We start from the raw sequence: 17011 nt of genomic DNA, 5'->3' as shown, positions 1-17011 counted from the left end.
AGTTATAAGCCAACAACTGCATTTTACCCCTATGTTCTATTTTTAGACATGGCGGCCATCTTGGATGGTTGGCCGGGTAAAAAAACACAAACTTTAAACTAGATACATCAATGATGATTGTGGCCAAGTTTGGATTAATTTGGCCCGGTAGTTTCAGAGGAGAAGATTTTTGTAAAAGTTTGTAAAAGTTAACGACGACGGACGACAGACGACGGACGACGACAGACGAACGGACGACGGATGACGGACCACGGACGCCAAGTGATGAGAAAAGCTCACTTGGCCGTTTAGGCCAGGTGAGCTAAAAAGTTCGAAAGCTTAAACAAGTACAAAGCTGAAGAGCACTGAAGACCAAAAATTCCAAAATGTTGTGACCAATACGGCTTAGTTTTTCTGCCTGGCATTCTTATTATTTAGAATAATTCATATTTTTGCAAACAGTAAAATTTATAAAATTACTATACAACAAATATACATGATAAAACCGAAGTGGTGACTAACTACCGAATAAAAACGGATACATTGCATAAAACAACTTAAACCAGCACATCAGCCAATAGTAAAATCACAAAAATACTGAACTCAGAGGAAAATCAATTTGGAAAGTCCATAATCACATGGCAAAATCAAAAAACAAAACGCATCAAAAACGAATGGACAAGAACTGTCATATTCCTGACTTGGTACAGGCATTTTCAAATGTAGAAAGTTAGCAACAGTCATCAACGCACTTGATAGGACATTTTATGGAGAAAGCATAGATATTTGGTACACCCAGCCACTCACTGTCATAGGGAAGATTTTTTGGCAATACTGTACATGACAAACATATATCGTCAGCACTTAGTTAAAATCTTATTACTAACCTTCGTTCCTTCTGAAATTTTTAAAAAGAAGAATGTGTTTTGATTGGAAGAATTCAGAATAGAATCACCGTATGTTCATATTATAGTTGTTTACTATACCCCATCCTCACATTCGAATTCAAATTTTGAACAAATATAAAGGATAATATTTTGCATAGTGTTATAATATGTTCTTTTATAAGGAAACTCGTTTTTTTCCCAGAAAATGGAAGGCCAATATCAGACCAAAACACAGGAAAAGAGGAAGCAAGTAGATGAGTAAAGGTACCAGTAGTATACCTGCTTTAAGAAGTCATACATCGATTGAGAGGAAACAAATCTCTATTACGAACTAGAACCCAGGGTGCACATCAACTATATTAAGGTGGTACCTAACACTATAGGGAGATAACTCTGTAAAGTCAGTTAAACGTTTTAATTACGTTGTGTTGTAATAGGAATATTAAGCTTCTCAATGATCAAAATTGGTGTTTGTCAAACTGCTATATAACCAGTGTATTTTTTCTGACAAAACGGAGAAAATTAAACGAGCCAAATTAATTTAAGTGAAAGTGTTGGGTACCACCTTAAAGAAGGAAACTAAGGAAAATGCCTGTACCAAGTCAGGAGTATGACAGTTGTTATCTATTAGTTTGAATTGTTTGAGCTTTCGATTTTGCCATTTGATAAGGGATTTTCCGTTTTGAAATTTCCTCGGAGTTCAGTATTTCTGTGATTTAACTTTTTTTAGGAGCACTGAAATTAAGAAAAAACAAACGCCAACATACAAAGAAACCAACTATTTGATAACAACTGTCACATTTATACATAACTTATACAAATATTTATGTAAATCAAAAACCAACAAATGTCTTTTAATAGAGTAATTAGCTTTAATACTGTTTTAATACTGAATTTCTTGATACAACAAAGACTAAAATAAAATATATAAAAGAAAAATTATGTATTTATTTAACAGAAATACAAAAAGATTATCACAGCTGATGAAACAGTACAAACACACTCACAGGTTTTAAATAAAATAAAAACAACACAAAAAGTGAAAATATAATAGTACACAGTTTCATCAGGACAAAATCAAAATAAACACCAACATTGAATTGCAATGTGTTGAATGATAGGCATGGTGTTTTCATTTCACGTTTTTCAAGTTTTATTTCTCATTTTGTAGTATTCAAGTCAATTTTTCTATTCACATGAGTAAATGGCAAAGGGTAAACCAACATTCCTTACGTTGATTCAAGTATACATAATATGGAAAAAGCGATAAAAATATGTTTGCATGGAATATGGAAATTTCAAAAGAAGGGAGGATATCATAATCAGAGATGACAATATACAAGAACTAGTCGAATAATTGCTTTAACTCCACAATTTATTTTTCAATTGTTTTGATTGACAAGTTGTAATCCTCAACATGTTATCAGGAATCAGATCAACCTCGATCAACACAAAAAGAGAGTGACATGTTAAATATTGTTCTTACGATCGAACGGACATGCTTCTCGGCATACTTTAGCGTTTATACTATGTTTCTCAAAAAATGTTAAAATGAAATGAACTATAAAACTAATAAAACAAAACATTTTTTTTAAAATTTTCACAAAAAGTCCCATATATACATTTAAATAATATAATTTGACAATTATAGTAGGGAAGCTAGTTTCACGTCTGTTTATTTTATAAGCACTATTTTGGAGTGCCAAAACACTCTTAAATGATACACAAATTAACGCATTTTCCTCTGCCTACATCTATTAACCACATGCCAAAAATCAACTGACTGTGCTGTAAGAATCCTAAGTTGGTCGTCCATGTCTGATGGCATTTGACCAATAACTACCATTAACGAATCATCAATCTGTAAGTCTTCTTCAAACGGTGATGTATCAATATATCCAATTAACTGATCACGGAAACTAAAAAATAAGAAATGTATTGTTCAATACATTTAGAGTAAAAAGAACTAAACAACTCACGAAGAAGAGATTATAAGTTGCAAACTTTGCAATTTATCATTGACCTAACAAATAGTCAACATAAATGTCGAAATTTTGTTTCACACTATATATACTAACCATATTAACATATTTTACGTGCCACTTATTCTGTAATGTAAATATAAAAACAGTAGTATACCGCTGTTCAAACTCATAAATTCATGGACAAAAAACAAAATCGGGGTAACAAACTAAAACCGAGTGAAACGCATTAAATATTAGAGGAAAACAACGACACAACACTAAAATGTAACACACAGAGAAACGGACCAAACATCAGACAAAATCCCACAAGAATAACAAATATAACATCAAAACCAAATACATGAATTTGGGACAGACAAGTACCGTGACACGTCTTATCACACTCAAAAATAAGAGAAAACAAACGACGCAACGTTAAAATGTAACACACACATAAACGAACAATAATATAACAATTACCATATACCTGACTTGGAACAGGACATTTTAAAAGAAAAATGGTGGGTTGAACCTGGTTTTGTGACATGCCAAACCTCGCACTTTAATGGCAATGTTAAATGCAACATTGAAATGACAACATAATATTATAGGACTACAATACAAATAAATAGGAGAGCGTATTAGACAAAGAAACACATGATAAATAGATAATAAAAAACATCAGGTTTAAAATTTAATACGCCAAAAACGCGCCTTGTCCACACAAGACTCACCAGTGACGCCCAGATATAAAAGATCGAAAGTGAAAAAAGTACAAAGTTGTACAGCACTGAAGATCAAAAGTTGAAAAGGGTTGTGTCAAATACGCCTATGTTTTTAATGGGATAAGAACATCCTTATTATTTAGAACAATTAATGCCATTGCAAACAGTAAATTTTATCAAACGAATATAAAAGATATACATAAAGAAACTAAAGTATTAACTAATTACAGAAAACAAAACCCAAATACATAATGCAAAGACCAACACAGAATAGACACACCAGACTCAGTCCAGGCCTCAATGCAATAAATATAAAAATGACGTCACATACGAAGTTGGGAAAAGGCACAAAAAAATACATCACATTTGAATTTATGAAATTTCTGAAACAGCTACAAAATGACGTCACATATGAAAAACTATATCTCAAAAGTAAGATAGCATTAGGATTGATTTGAGATTATATTAGAACTATATACTGATATTACATTTAAACAAAATGCATATTGTAATACTTATTAATAGCAATTAACTATAATATATATATGTCCAGTTTGTCATGAATCAAACGTAAATTATCGTACTGATTACGTTGAACAAAATCAAATCTAATAAATGATAAATAGGCGGTGATTAATTTTTATTTCCATAACACATTTATATAATAGAAAAGACGTGAGCACATTTGACAAATCCGATGAGATTTACAAATATAACATTAAACATTTAAACGAAATACATGAATTTGGGATAGACAATTACCGTAACACGTCTTATAGTAATGCGAATTCACACTCAGCAAAACAGTCACAATCGGGAATAAGTCACGTTTGGTAATTAAAAGATTAGACGACATAAAGACAAACTACAATCTACCATGTGGTAAAAATGTCCTTAGCTAGTTTGGTCAAAGACACATCGTGATGGAGTCCATAAATTTACGGAGTGTCAATTTTAATCCGTCCTCCTCATAACTTTGTTGGAGCAGTTTCTGCGTAAGGAGAACACTCCTGTATATTTTCTGGAAGATTCAGTGTAATTCTTCACAAAATATGAATTATTGTAACCCAAAACAAGAAATTTGTATCTACGATTCCCACTTTTATAGAAAAAGCTCTGTTTTATAAGATGGTTAAGTCAATCTTTCAACTAAGCATGGGGAATAGTAGTATATAGCGTAGAAAAATCAAAAGTTTTTATGTTGCTGCAAAATTGCAAAGATTGTGATCGAAGGTTAAGCAGTAGATCTTTCGAATTTTTGAGTATCCACATCTGGTTAACACCACTGGTAGAATATGTATCCTCACAATATTTTTGAAGCCCATCTTTAACTGTAGAAAGAATAGTAGTCAGTACTTTAGAAAGATGTTTAGTCGAACATTTTGAAGACCCAGCTATGTATCGTTCTTTATATGGAGTTTTATTTAATTTAGGTATCCAGTATAATGAGGGCAAGTTTTCTTCGTTTTCTTTGATGATGATACAAAAAGAAAGAACGACAGATTAATGATTTTGTAAAATTTCGTCCTTGGTAAATGATGTTAAAGAATATGTAGGATTACCAGTAGTTTTATCGATTCCCAGCTCTGTAGTGAGACATTGCAAAATAGAGAAAACTTTCCAATCAGATAAGACTTAACTTAATTAAAATTGAGAATGGAAATGGGGAATGTGTCAAAGAGACAACAACCCGACCAAATAAAAAAACAACAGCAGAAGGTCACCAACAGGTCTTCAATGTTGCGAGAAATTTCCGCACCCGGAGACGTCCTTCAGCTGGCCCCTAAACAAACATATACTAGTTCAGTGATAATGAACGCCATACTAATTCAAAATTGTACACAAGAAACTAAAATTAAAATAATACAAGACTAACAAAGGCCAGAGGCTCCTGACTTGGGACAGGCGCAAAAATGCGGCGGGGTTAAACATGTTTGTGAGATCTCAACCCTCCCCCTATACCTCTAACCAATGTAGAAAAGTAAACGTATAACAATACGCACATTAAAATTCAGTTCAAGAGAAGTCCGAGTCTGATGTCAGAAGATGTAACCAAAGAAAATAAACAAAATGACAATAATATACATAAATAACAACAGACTACTAGCAGTTTACTGACATGCCAGCTCCAGACTTCAATAAAACTGACTGAAAGATTATGATTTCATCATATGGACATCAGGCACAATCCTTCCCGTTAGGGGTTTAGTATCATACCATCATAACATATATGAGAAGAACATAACCCGTGTCATGCCAACAACTGTTTTTAGAACAAATGTGTTTAGTTCCGACGCAAAGACCTTATCAGTGACTCAATATTAACGCCAAAATATCTTTAATGACTTGACAACAGTATCGTAATTATATCCCTTCTTAATAAGTCTATTCAAAGGTTTTGTAAGTTTATGTGGTGAATACTGACAACCTTTGTGCTTTATAAAGAATATTTCCATAAAAAATTGGATGTGAAATACCTGAACATATAAGAAGTCTGCATGTTGAGCTATATTTACGAATGATGTCTTTATACCTATGATAAAATTTAGTAAATGTTTTGACTAGTTTGTGATATCGAAAACCCTGGTGTAATAATTTTTCAGTAATACATAAATTTCTCTCGTTAAAATCTAAAACATTGTTACATACACGAGCGAATCGTACAAGTTGAGATGTATAAACACCGTAAGATGGTGACAAGGGAACGTCACCATCTAAAAACGGATAATTAACGATAGGAAATGAAAAATCATCCCTTTTATCATAAATTTTAGTATTCAGCTTTCCGTTAGTGATATAGATATCAAGATCGAGGAAAGGGCAGTGGTCATTGTTGGTATTAGCTTTATTTAAAGTAAGTTCACCAGGATAAATTTCATTAATATACATACTGAAGTCGTCATTATTGAGAGCCAAAATATCATCCAAATATCTAAAAGTATTATTAAATTTGTTTATCAGATGTTGTTTTGATGGGTCTTTGCTTATTTTTGTCATAAATTGTAACTCATAACAATACAAAAAGAGGTCCGCGATAAGTGGTGCACAGTTAGTCCCCATTGGAATTCCGATAATCTGACGATATACGGAATCCCCAAAGCGAACAAAAATGTTATCTAGTAAAAATTCAAGGGCATATATAGTATCAAAGCATGTCCAATTAACATAGTTTTTTTTGTTTATTGCTACTAAAAAATGACCTGAAAGAGTTTGAACATATATATTCACATTCTGATTTTTTGAATGCCCATTTAATTAGGTGTGTGAATTTTTTCTTAATGAGAATGTGAGACAATGTGGTATACAGGGTAGAAAAATCAAAACTTTGAACAGATTCAAAATCACCAATATAAGCATGCAATTTATCAAGTACTTCCAACGAGCTCTTGACACTCCAAAAGTAATTTATTCCACTATTTTCGGAGGCCTTATTTGAACAATTTATTATAAGGTTTTTAATTGTACCAAGTGTGCTGGTAAGAAGAATAGACAATTTAGTAGTTGAACAATGGCTTGAAGACGAAATAAATCTATATTTGTAAGGGGTTTTGTGTAGCTTCGGAAGCCAATACATAGTTGGGACTTTTATTGTATTTGGCTCTGCTTGTAAAGCGGTGGCTAAAAGTTTATGTTTGTTACAGATTTCGTTTTCTGAAAATGGAGTCAGTTGGAATGTTGGTGAATTGGTGATTTCCTTTTTCAGAACCTCAATGTAAAATTTACGTCAAACAATAATAATATTATTAGCAGCTTTATCGGCCGTTACAACAACAAATTCCTTGGCTAGTTCTTTTAGTTTATGTTTGATACGAGAAATAGGTTTATTGTGGTTATTGTTAATAGTAAAATGTTCTTTAAAATGTTGAATACGTATATCAACTATATTCATTACTGAATTAAAAAAAGAGTCCAAAGATTTTTTGTCAGCTTTTTCCCGTTTTATCCATTTCATACAGAAAGTATGGAGTGAGTCGTGGATGATATTACGACACTCATTCCAATTAATAATTGACGGGGGACGATTTATGGTCCTTTACTGAGGAATGAGTTTAACTCTCGGTCTTGAACGATGTTAAGATCTCCTGTTACAGCATGGGAAATGGGTCCATAACTATATTCGGAATTACTGCAATTACATGAAGTAGGTGTATTTTCACTGATATTAACATCTTTACACAATTGACTATAATTTAACACAAATTTCCCGGTAGATTTCTTGTAAATATAACAAATAAGAGGTAGCTCAGTATTGTCAAAATATCCAGGAATTTGTTCTTTAACAGAATGGTCGTTAAATATACCGGCAATATTTACAAAATCAAAGCCTTTATTGACATACTTAATTTTGATAAAATGTTTTTTATGATCTTCAGGGCGATCAATTTTGGGGAATAATTTAGAATAACAATATGCCATAATAATTTGAACAATTTCATACTTAGGACTGCTATATGAAATTGTGTTGCAATCCTCCAAAATTTTATTTAACTTATTAACTGGTAACGAATAGAGTTTTGTTAACAGATAATGTCTGCCGTTGTTTTTTGAAATATAAATTAGGTCCGAAATATTGGTATAATTGGCTCGAAATTTTCTTTGATTGCGATATGTTCTACGACCGTGAGAACGGTTTTACGAACAGTTTTAGAAACTATATCCAAAATGTTAACGGAATTGGTTCTAGATATATTACCAATTCCCATGATCATATAGACCGAGAGGGTAAACTGTCTGTAATTTTTTAATCCAATTTAATTCAATTATTTTCCGTGATCGTACAAACTTTGAATGCGATTCACCAGGCTGCTTATTTACTACTTCTAAAGGTTGAACTGCTAAATATTTAAAAGGATGGTTGTGCTTCTTAAGGTGTTGGTAAATGATACTTTTGAATTTATTTGGTCTTTTAAAACGATACAGATGTTCTTGAGTGCGTTTAGATAAATAGCTTCCAGTTTCTCCTACGTACTGAATACCACACCCCGGTTTGTTTCATGTGAGTAAATAAATAATACTGTTTGTTTTTCAAGTAATATCAGTTTCAAAATTTAAAGAAAATGTGCGACCATTAAACGTGGACCTTACCGTATTTATTAACACGATCTCTCTTGTTATTGTATCTTGATCTTTTCAGCAATCATAACATCAATCATGCGTTCCGCATACAAAATACCTATCAGTGAAGCCCGAATATTTTTTTATATAAAAAAACGGATGTCTCCGTTTACAAACTGCTCTGATTACATTTTCAAATGATATTAAAACGAAATGATAAGGGGTTGCGGTCGAAATTATGAATGCTTACAACAGTTATAATTCATAAATGAATGTACTAAGACTGTCATTTAAAATGCACCATGCATATTTAATGGGCCAAACCTTCATAATTACAGTGTTATATGTCAAAAAAGAAGTTATTCAAAACAACAAGATAAACATCTATTTCTATATAAAACTTGTTGGACTTTATAGATAAAAACATCCATATCAAATAAATTATAGCCCTTTTGGGTATGGTACTGCTCAATAGTCATATGAAAAGAAAGGAAAATAGTTCTGAAAATATTTACCTTATTTGTGAAATATCAATGTAATCTTCATCATTAATATTCTGAGGTACATCTATCTTGAATACGATACATTCAAATATCAGCTCTAGCAATGCACTGATCTGTTCTGCTGGTGATCTGGTTAAAATTTCTTCTATTTCGTGAATTTGTTCCATTGTTAAATCTATTTTGAATGACTCCGGAACTCCTTCAAAGGCTTTCTAAAAGGATGATAAAAAAAATCATATGGTTTTTGTTCATGAAATTTGAAATATGCACAGTTTACATTTATACTCATTTCATGTTCATCAAACGTGCATATATAAATGAGAGTTAAATGATTCCAAAGCTATACGTAGGAAGATTGTACTGTTCTCAAACGAAGACGAAAATTTAAAACAAAGTACAAAACTATGTAAAGTAATCTAAAGTTATCAAAAATTGACCTACTAATTTAAATACAGTATATTGAACAAATGTAAATTTTATTCTTAACATTCTTGAAGTGACCAAAGAATACAATCATTTCAATCATGACTCTGATCAAACAAACAAATTCTTATGCAGGCGAGAAAAGATGATATATTCAAGTAAACTCAAACTAAGATAAAGTTTTTTTTTATAATTGATGTGTTTCGTAGGTTTTGGTTTGTGATCCGAATTTGCATCATTTGATGTATTTCTGACTATTGAGCAGCTGATGCAAATTCGGATCACAAACCAAAACCTACGAAACACATCAATTATAAAAGAAAACAACGGAACAGAAGAAACGGTGAACTACTTCAAAAACCAACTTCAACATATATAGAAACGGACTATTTCAGAACAACTGCCATATTCTTGACTTGGAACTAGACAGTGTGAGGCAAAATGTTGGGTTAATTTTTTTTTTATATATAAATAAGACTGTCATTTCGGGGCCTTTTCAAGCTGATTATATATTCGGTATGGGTTTTGTTCATTGTTGAAGGCCTTTAGGTGACCTAAAATTGCTAATTTCTGTGTCATAAACTCATCATAGATACCAGGATTAAAATTTTATGTTTACGCCAGACGAGCGTTTCGTCTACAACAGACTCATCAGTGACGCTCGAATCAAAAATGTTAAAAGGGTTAAATAATATACGAAGTTGAAGAGCATGATTTTGGTTTCTTGTGGACATTTGTATCATTGGCAATCATACAGCATCTTCTTTTTTTCTATATATATAAACCTGGTATAAAATTCCGCTTATAAAGCATGGTTAAAAATGCCATAACACAGTATCATTACGGGATAGGAGTACATTTAGTAATAACAAAATACCTACTCTGTCATACTTAGCTAGCTGTTTCGCCCTTTCCTGTGCAAACGATATCCACAGGGACATGGCATGTTTACATTTGCTAGCAGTTTTCGCCTGAAATAGTTTCCTAATTATTCAGATTGTGAGAAAATTGTAATTTGTGCATGTTTTTTAAGGATAAGAAATTCCGTGTATTAAACAATTCTGTTCTTCTATAATGAAAACATAAAGGTATTGTTTTGCTTTGTAGACAGTTATACGGTTTGCATTATTTAAGTAAACAACATAGAACTCAGACACATTCCCTTAAATTACGATTTCATAGTAACATAATACTGCTAAATAATACGAACATGCTTGTTATTGTAGTTTTAACAGGCTATTATTTGAACTTGGAATTATTTTTAATTATGGAATTTGCATAATTTCTTGTGTTTAAAATTTTTAATAAATTCCATGTTTATTTGGTATTATGATCTTTTGAGCGGTTTATTACACTTTCCTTACAATGTATTTTGGTTAGATAGTGTTGTGCGCAGCACAGTACATTCTATTGAAAATATACTATTTTCTTTGCAATAGAAAGTGTTGTGCGCAGCACAGAACATTTCAGTAAAGAATAAACATGGAATTTATTAAAAATTTCAATAAGAAGAAATCAAGCAAATTCCATAATTAAAAATAATTCCAAGTTCAAATAATAGCCTGTTTTTTACTCTTTTAAAATAAGTTCAGATATCATATTAAATTCAGTTCAAAAACTATTAAGTTGTGTTATTCATCAAGTCCTCTGCTCATAATTTTGTAGTTTTATTGTAAATTCTTGAGAAATTCTACGATTTGCGTTTTCCCACTCTAAAATCTCTAAAGCAGGAGGAACAAATATTAGTATGTAGCCTTCCAATATAATACTATACCTTTGTACTTATTAAAGGCTTGTCTATCTTTAAAGTGTTCTCCATGAAATCGCTGAGTGACATGCTCGGATTCGGTCCAACAGACTTGAGAAAACTGATAGCTATATCTAAATTATCTAGACTATCACATAGTTCAGGCAAGTTTCTCATGTGTAACTCTCCACAGATTTGACTTCGTACGGCCGGATTTAATCGTTCCTTTAAAACAAAATTGAAGTGGAAATAAAGGTAGTTTAATGTAAAATGGCCAAACATTATAATGACTTGCTTATCAAGGTTCACATTTAAAAATGCTACTTGCAGCAATAGTCCACAAACGTAGATATTTATTTCAGTTGAAAATGCAGTTCAATTTTATGTTCAATCAGAATTTTGAATTTGTGATTCGGACCAACATATGTAAACAATTAGAGGCATAATTCAAAAATTGAGGATGCATTAAGGCCGCAAATGTAGGTCTCTTCTTTTAAAACTCGGAAACTGATAGGTTTATTTAATTTAGTTGTCTCACCTGTTTGACTTTATCACAGAGTTCCAAGAAAACTACAGCATTTGTGGATTCCGATCTGTAAGTGATGGTTTCAATCTAAAATTCAAGTATAGTGATATTATTCGAATTTGGAAATTTCAATACTAGTTAAAAGAATAAGTCATGGCCTGTTTATCACTATACTAATGAACTAAAAATCGCTAACTTTTTTCCATCTTTTTTTTCCTCTCAGTTTCCCGCATTTCGCATAAATTCTTTCGAGTATCGTTTCTCTCTATTGGTATCGTTTGTCTCAGGATTTTGCGTTAAACATAAAAACGATGCTTCACATGATTTCTTGTTAATTTGTTGTATCTGATTATCAAATGAATTTTTACTTTAAACCAATGAAAACAAAGATTTGTATAATCTTTAATATAAGTCTATAATTGTAGTGCTATTTTGTAGCAAACACAATGATTCATCTGTAGAAAATCACAAAATTAATAATGCACCATCCTTTTTGAAACCATTGATGAGTAAATCAGAAATTTACTGATTATTTTTAGATGATAGTGATTTGTGGTATTTTGTTATTGACTATTAAACTTATTGATGATCTTGGTAAATTTGATTGTAGTTTATATTTGTCAAAAATCAGTTTTGAATAAATAATTTAAACGCACACGTCTTCTCTCATATGCAACACCTGCCTATACTATTTTTTTCACTAGCTTTAAAAAAACTTTCATCAATGTCATGAAAGTTATATAAAAACTTACAAAATAATTAATATAGTGCTAAATGAAGAAGATGACATATACCTCTTCTAAACCTGTTACAATCGACTTTGAGAAAAGGAATCTGTCCTTCAACTGCCTCTCCAAGTTAGTATAATTATATTCTATTCTGGTTCCCTGCCCAACTTCAAATGTGTAATTACAGTTAGCAAACACCATTGGTAAAAGATCTTTGTCTGGATGGTAACTGATCAAATGTGCTGATGATATATCTTTCACATGGACAGTGGGAAGACTGTCTACTCTGTAAAATTGACCCAAGCCATATTTTAGAAAGAACCAACACACAAATAACAAAACCTTAGCAGAGTATCCAATGATATAAAATTCATTTTAAAAATTTGTTATTCAATTTTAATGTTTGTTATTATTTCTTGTCATATATGCGTATATTGAACAGTTGTCATTTAGGAAATTGTTACGTTTAAGGTACGTGTTTTTCATCATACATATGTACGATCGGAGTTCCTTTGAGAGCCACATACACCCTTTGCATGGTAACTTTTTATTTGGATGAATACTTCACAATAAAGTTTCTCTACAAAAATGAAAAGAAGCTACAATTATATTTATCAAGTGCCGTCCCAAAGATGATGATATCGACCCTGTGGTTGTAAATGAACTCAAAATATATACCAGGATTAAAATTTGTATTTACGCCAGACACGCGTTTCGTCTACAAAAGACCCATCTGTGACGTCAAGTAAACGGTTTTTGGATTAACATTAATCAGGAATGCTCATGCCCATATATTCAAAATTGAATGATGATATTAATTCATGAACATGTCAAGAGTAATGTGATCAAAAGGGTCCTGACATAATAGACAATCAACCCTTAGTCAATTTTATATTTGAATCTGATTCTTGTGTTAACTAAATTTATAGAACTAAAAATTATGACAACATAAACTCATCATAGATACAAGTATTAACATTTTGCTCATGTTTCAAACAAAATGATTTTAGCAATTGTGAACTTTTTTCTCTATGAAGCGCCCTTGACAGCAGCGCCTTCGTATGAAGTAAAATTGTCCATATGATACGATACTCTACGGCTTACGTTTCCTATTATGATTTCTTTGACAAACTCCTTACCAGGAAAAAATTGCATCAAGGGTTCAAAACTATAAAGCTTAAGACATTCATATGGAAGATTCAAGGAAGCACTCAATGTTTGATCGGTCTATACGGCGGATCTGTGTCTAAGATGATCACAAACATATTTTATTAGTAGTAACTACAAAATGCAATGGTATGTTCCTGTTGTTAGTCTTTTCATATGTTTTTGGCCATATGTTGTTTGGGTTTTTTTGGCTACCAATTTGAACAATAGTACTTCTGTTGCTATTACTCTAGATGAGTTCAATAAAAACAGAAATTCGAGGAAAACTCAAACTGGAAAGTCCCTTAACAAATAGGGAAATTGATTGGATAACATTTTGGACAGACATTTTCTTATGATGAAATTGGTACATTAAAAATATTTAACTTTGCAAGATAAATATAAGTGATGGCAATTAAGGAATACAAAGTAACAAAAGTATTTGACACGACACTTCTGCGCACACTTGACCATATTCGAGGGTCAAGACATTTTATTCAATTGATGTTATCTATCTTATAGCCGGAGTGAGAAATTTCAAACATGTGGTGTGAGCATGTTTGAAAGGTCTCACTCCGGCTGTATGATATGCGTTTTTGTTAGATGTATTTCTGTGTTTATCAATCTGATGATTTATGACTTTTAAAGATAACGTGGCTAATGTTGACTATTAGGAATTTTACCTATATTTTCATCAAATTTTCGACAAATTTTAGCAGTGAAAAAAATCAAATTTTTATGGCCATAATGTTCATATAGCTTCTACAGCATTTAAGTATTTTACTCATGTTGTTTGTGTTCCTTGTGAATGTACACACACATGCACTGTTTCTCATTTTATACCATTTAGGTAATACAAAGATGATAATGGATACATGTTTAATTCATACTTACGGAATGTTGGTTTTTAAGCAAATGTTTTGTAAGAACAAGTTATGATGCTTTATTAGGAAAAATAATAAAATATAAGAACACAGTCCATCATCTCTATATGATGGTATTAGACAGGAAACTTTAGCTGCGTTATCAGCAATATCTGATCTAAGAAAAGACTCATCGATAACCACGAGTTTTCCGTCTACAGGACATACTGCATAAAAGAAACAAAAATAAAAGTAATTAGTATTGTTATTTATAAAAAGAGCTTATTTTTCATAAACTTATTTTCTTAAACTAGATGTATGAAAAATTAAAAGAAAGAAAAACGAAATTCAAGGTTCGTTCAAAAAGGGAGAATCCCATAAAAAAATTAATTAAACGGTAAACTTTATTAAACATAGATATGTATTACTACAGAAGCCGATAAGGGCCATATATTTTGTGCCTCTTTTATAGCTGATTATGCGGGGGCTTTTCTAATCGTTGAGGGCATCATGATGACCTATAGTTGTTAAGTTCTGTGTCATTTCTTGGCAATCATAATACAAATTCTTTTATATATATAGCGATGTCCTTATTACGACATAGATATGTCGTTGTAACGACATAGTGATGTCGTCATTACGACATGTTATGTCAAAATTACGACATAGCGATATCGTTAAAACGACATAATTGTTTTTTTTTAATGGCCCTTATCGGCTTCCATAGTACACAGATAAGTACACTTTGACACACAATCCAACTTGCTGTTTTCATATCAACTGTGGATTCAGTTATTTTTGTGGGTAAAAATTTTCGTGGACTAAGGAAACTAACATGTTCGAGGATATTGAATTTTGTGATTTTGCTGAAGTCTACATAAAAGCCTATTGAAAATTTAGTATTCGTTGAACATCTGATTTTGTGGTTCATCTATAACCACGAAATCCACGAAAATTGGTATCCAACGAATAATAATGAATCCAGAGCATACATATTATATAATTTAAAATAAACGATATGTCTACTAGCAGAGACATATAATACAATGTATTATATGTCTCTGCTACTAGAAATAAGAAAAACTATCTTATACATGTTATTTTTTGATTGAGTTAAGTCTGCTAATTGATATTTTATCGTATGTTTTTATATGTTTTGATGTTATGCTATTGTTTCAGAAAAAGGGAGAAGGTTTAGGCCCATTAAAACGTTTAATCCCGCTGCAAATGTTTGCACCTGTCCTAAGTCAGGAATCTGATGTACAGTAGTTGTCGTTTGTTTATGTAATATATACGTGTTTCTCGTTTCTCGTTTTGTTTATATAGATTAGACCGTTGGTTTTCCCGTTTGAATGGTTTTACACTAGTAATTTTGGGACCCTTTATAGCTTGTTGTTCGGTGTGAGCCAAGGCTCCGTGTTGAAGGCCGTACTTTAACCTATAATGGTTTAAATTTTAAATTGTTATTTGGATGGAGAGTTGTCTCATTGGCACTCACACCACATCTTCCTATATCTATATAATAAATGAATCCAACAAAGATAACATGGACAGAAGGTAACACTAATTTTCTTGTCGATGTCGTTATGGAATTATTATTTGTAAAAGGGATTTCGATTTAGCACAACCATTGGCTTTAAATGATTATTAAGATAAGCTAAAGAAAAAATGAAACTTATATGACGTAATTAATATGTATTACTGGATTTTGTTAAACCGTGACATAAATTATTTTTTCGTTTCTCAGATTGAGTACAAGTCTTTGTAAAATGTTATCATTATCTCTGAAATAGCCAGTTTATCCTTTAATCGACCAAAACAAATCAGACTCTTCAATACGATATTTGCATGTCAGGAGATCATATATTTATTAAAGAAATAAAAACTTGTAAGGATTCGAATGACTTTCTAATTTGGGGCTATTTGACCCTCTGTGTAGTATATATATTCTAATTTGGGGCTATTTGACACTCTGTGCAGTATATATATTATAATTTGTATTTGTAGAATTTGTTTTACGTTATCAAGTTATTGATCATTTGAAATGGATTTCATAATAACTACTCCAAATATTTATACACTTTGTAAATATTACCTACCCCAATTCTTCAGTAAATCTTTAACACAAGTCCACGCCATTTCAAATTCTTTCAAAAGTTGCTCAAAATCTTCACATCTTCCATCTGTTCATATAAAAAGCTTTATTGTGTACATGTTGAAAGAAAGTGGAGTTATCCAAAACCATTACGATGTTTACGATTCTCATTAATCTAAGTCAATGCTTAAACTTTACTTATATGAAAATAAACTTCAACATTATATTCTAGAGAATGGCACAACCAGTCACAGACAATCTGTTATCAAGAAATATATTATAATAAACCAATGCTTTGGTAATAAGATTTACACTACCTTCTTTCATTTCTCTTTTCACATCGCGGATAGTTAAAGTGGCTATCTCAGTT

General features: G+C 31.5%; 1 protein-coding gene across 1 annotated transcript; it reads right to left on the bottom strand.

Moving 5' to 3' along the window:
• Positions 1-2396: 2396 nt before the first annotated feature.
• On the bottom strand, positions 2397-13075 carry LOC134723096 (E3 ubiquitin-protein ligase RNF213-like). Its single transcript, XM_063586735.1, has 7 exons — positions 13029-13075; positions 12604-12823; positions 11822-11896; positions 11311-11508; positions 10418-10507; positions 9126-9325; positions 2397-2785 (listed from the first exon to the last, which is right to left on the bottom strand). Exons 1-7 carry the CDS (start codon positions 13073-13075, stop codon positions 2596-2598), a joined length of 1020 nt encoding a protein of 339 aa, XP_063442805.1. The 3' UTR covers positions 2397-2595.
• Positions 13076-17011: the final 3936 nt, after the last annotated feature.

The sequence above is a fragment of the Mytilus trossulus genome, chromosome 6 (assembly GCF_036588685.1).
Source record: "Mytilus trossulus isolate FHL-02 chromosome 6, PNRI_Mtr1.1.1.hap1, whole genome shotgun sequence".
NCBI lineage: Eukaryota > Metazoa > Mollusca > Bivalvia > Mytilida > Mytilidae > Mytilus > Mytilus trossulus.
This window is presented reverse-complemented; position numbering and strand designations above follow the sequence as displayed.

Coding starts and splice junctions, on each gene's coding strand:
- LOC134723096 (XM_063586735.1), bottom strand. CDS start 13,075: ATGCAAAGGGTGTATGTGGCTCTCAAAGGAACTCCGATCGTACATAT. Junction 12,824..13,028: donor GGAACTCCGATCGTACATAT/GTATGATGAAAA, acceptor TCAATTTTACAG/AGTAGACAGTCTTCCCACTG. Junction 2,786..9,125: donor ATTGATATTTCACAAATAAG/GTAAATATTTTC, acceptor CTTATTTTTTAG/TTTCCGTGATCAGTTAATTG.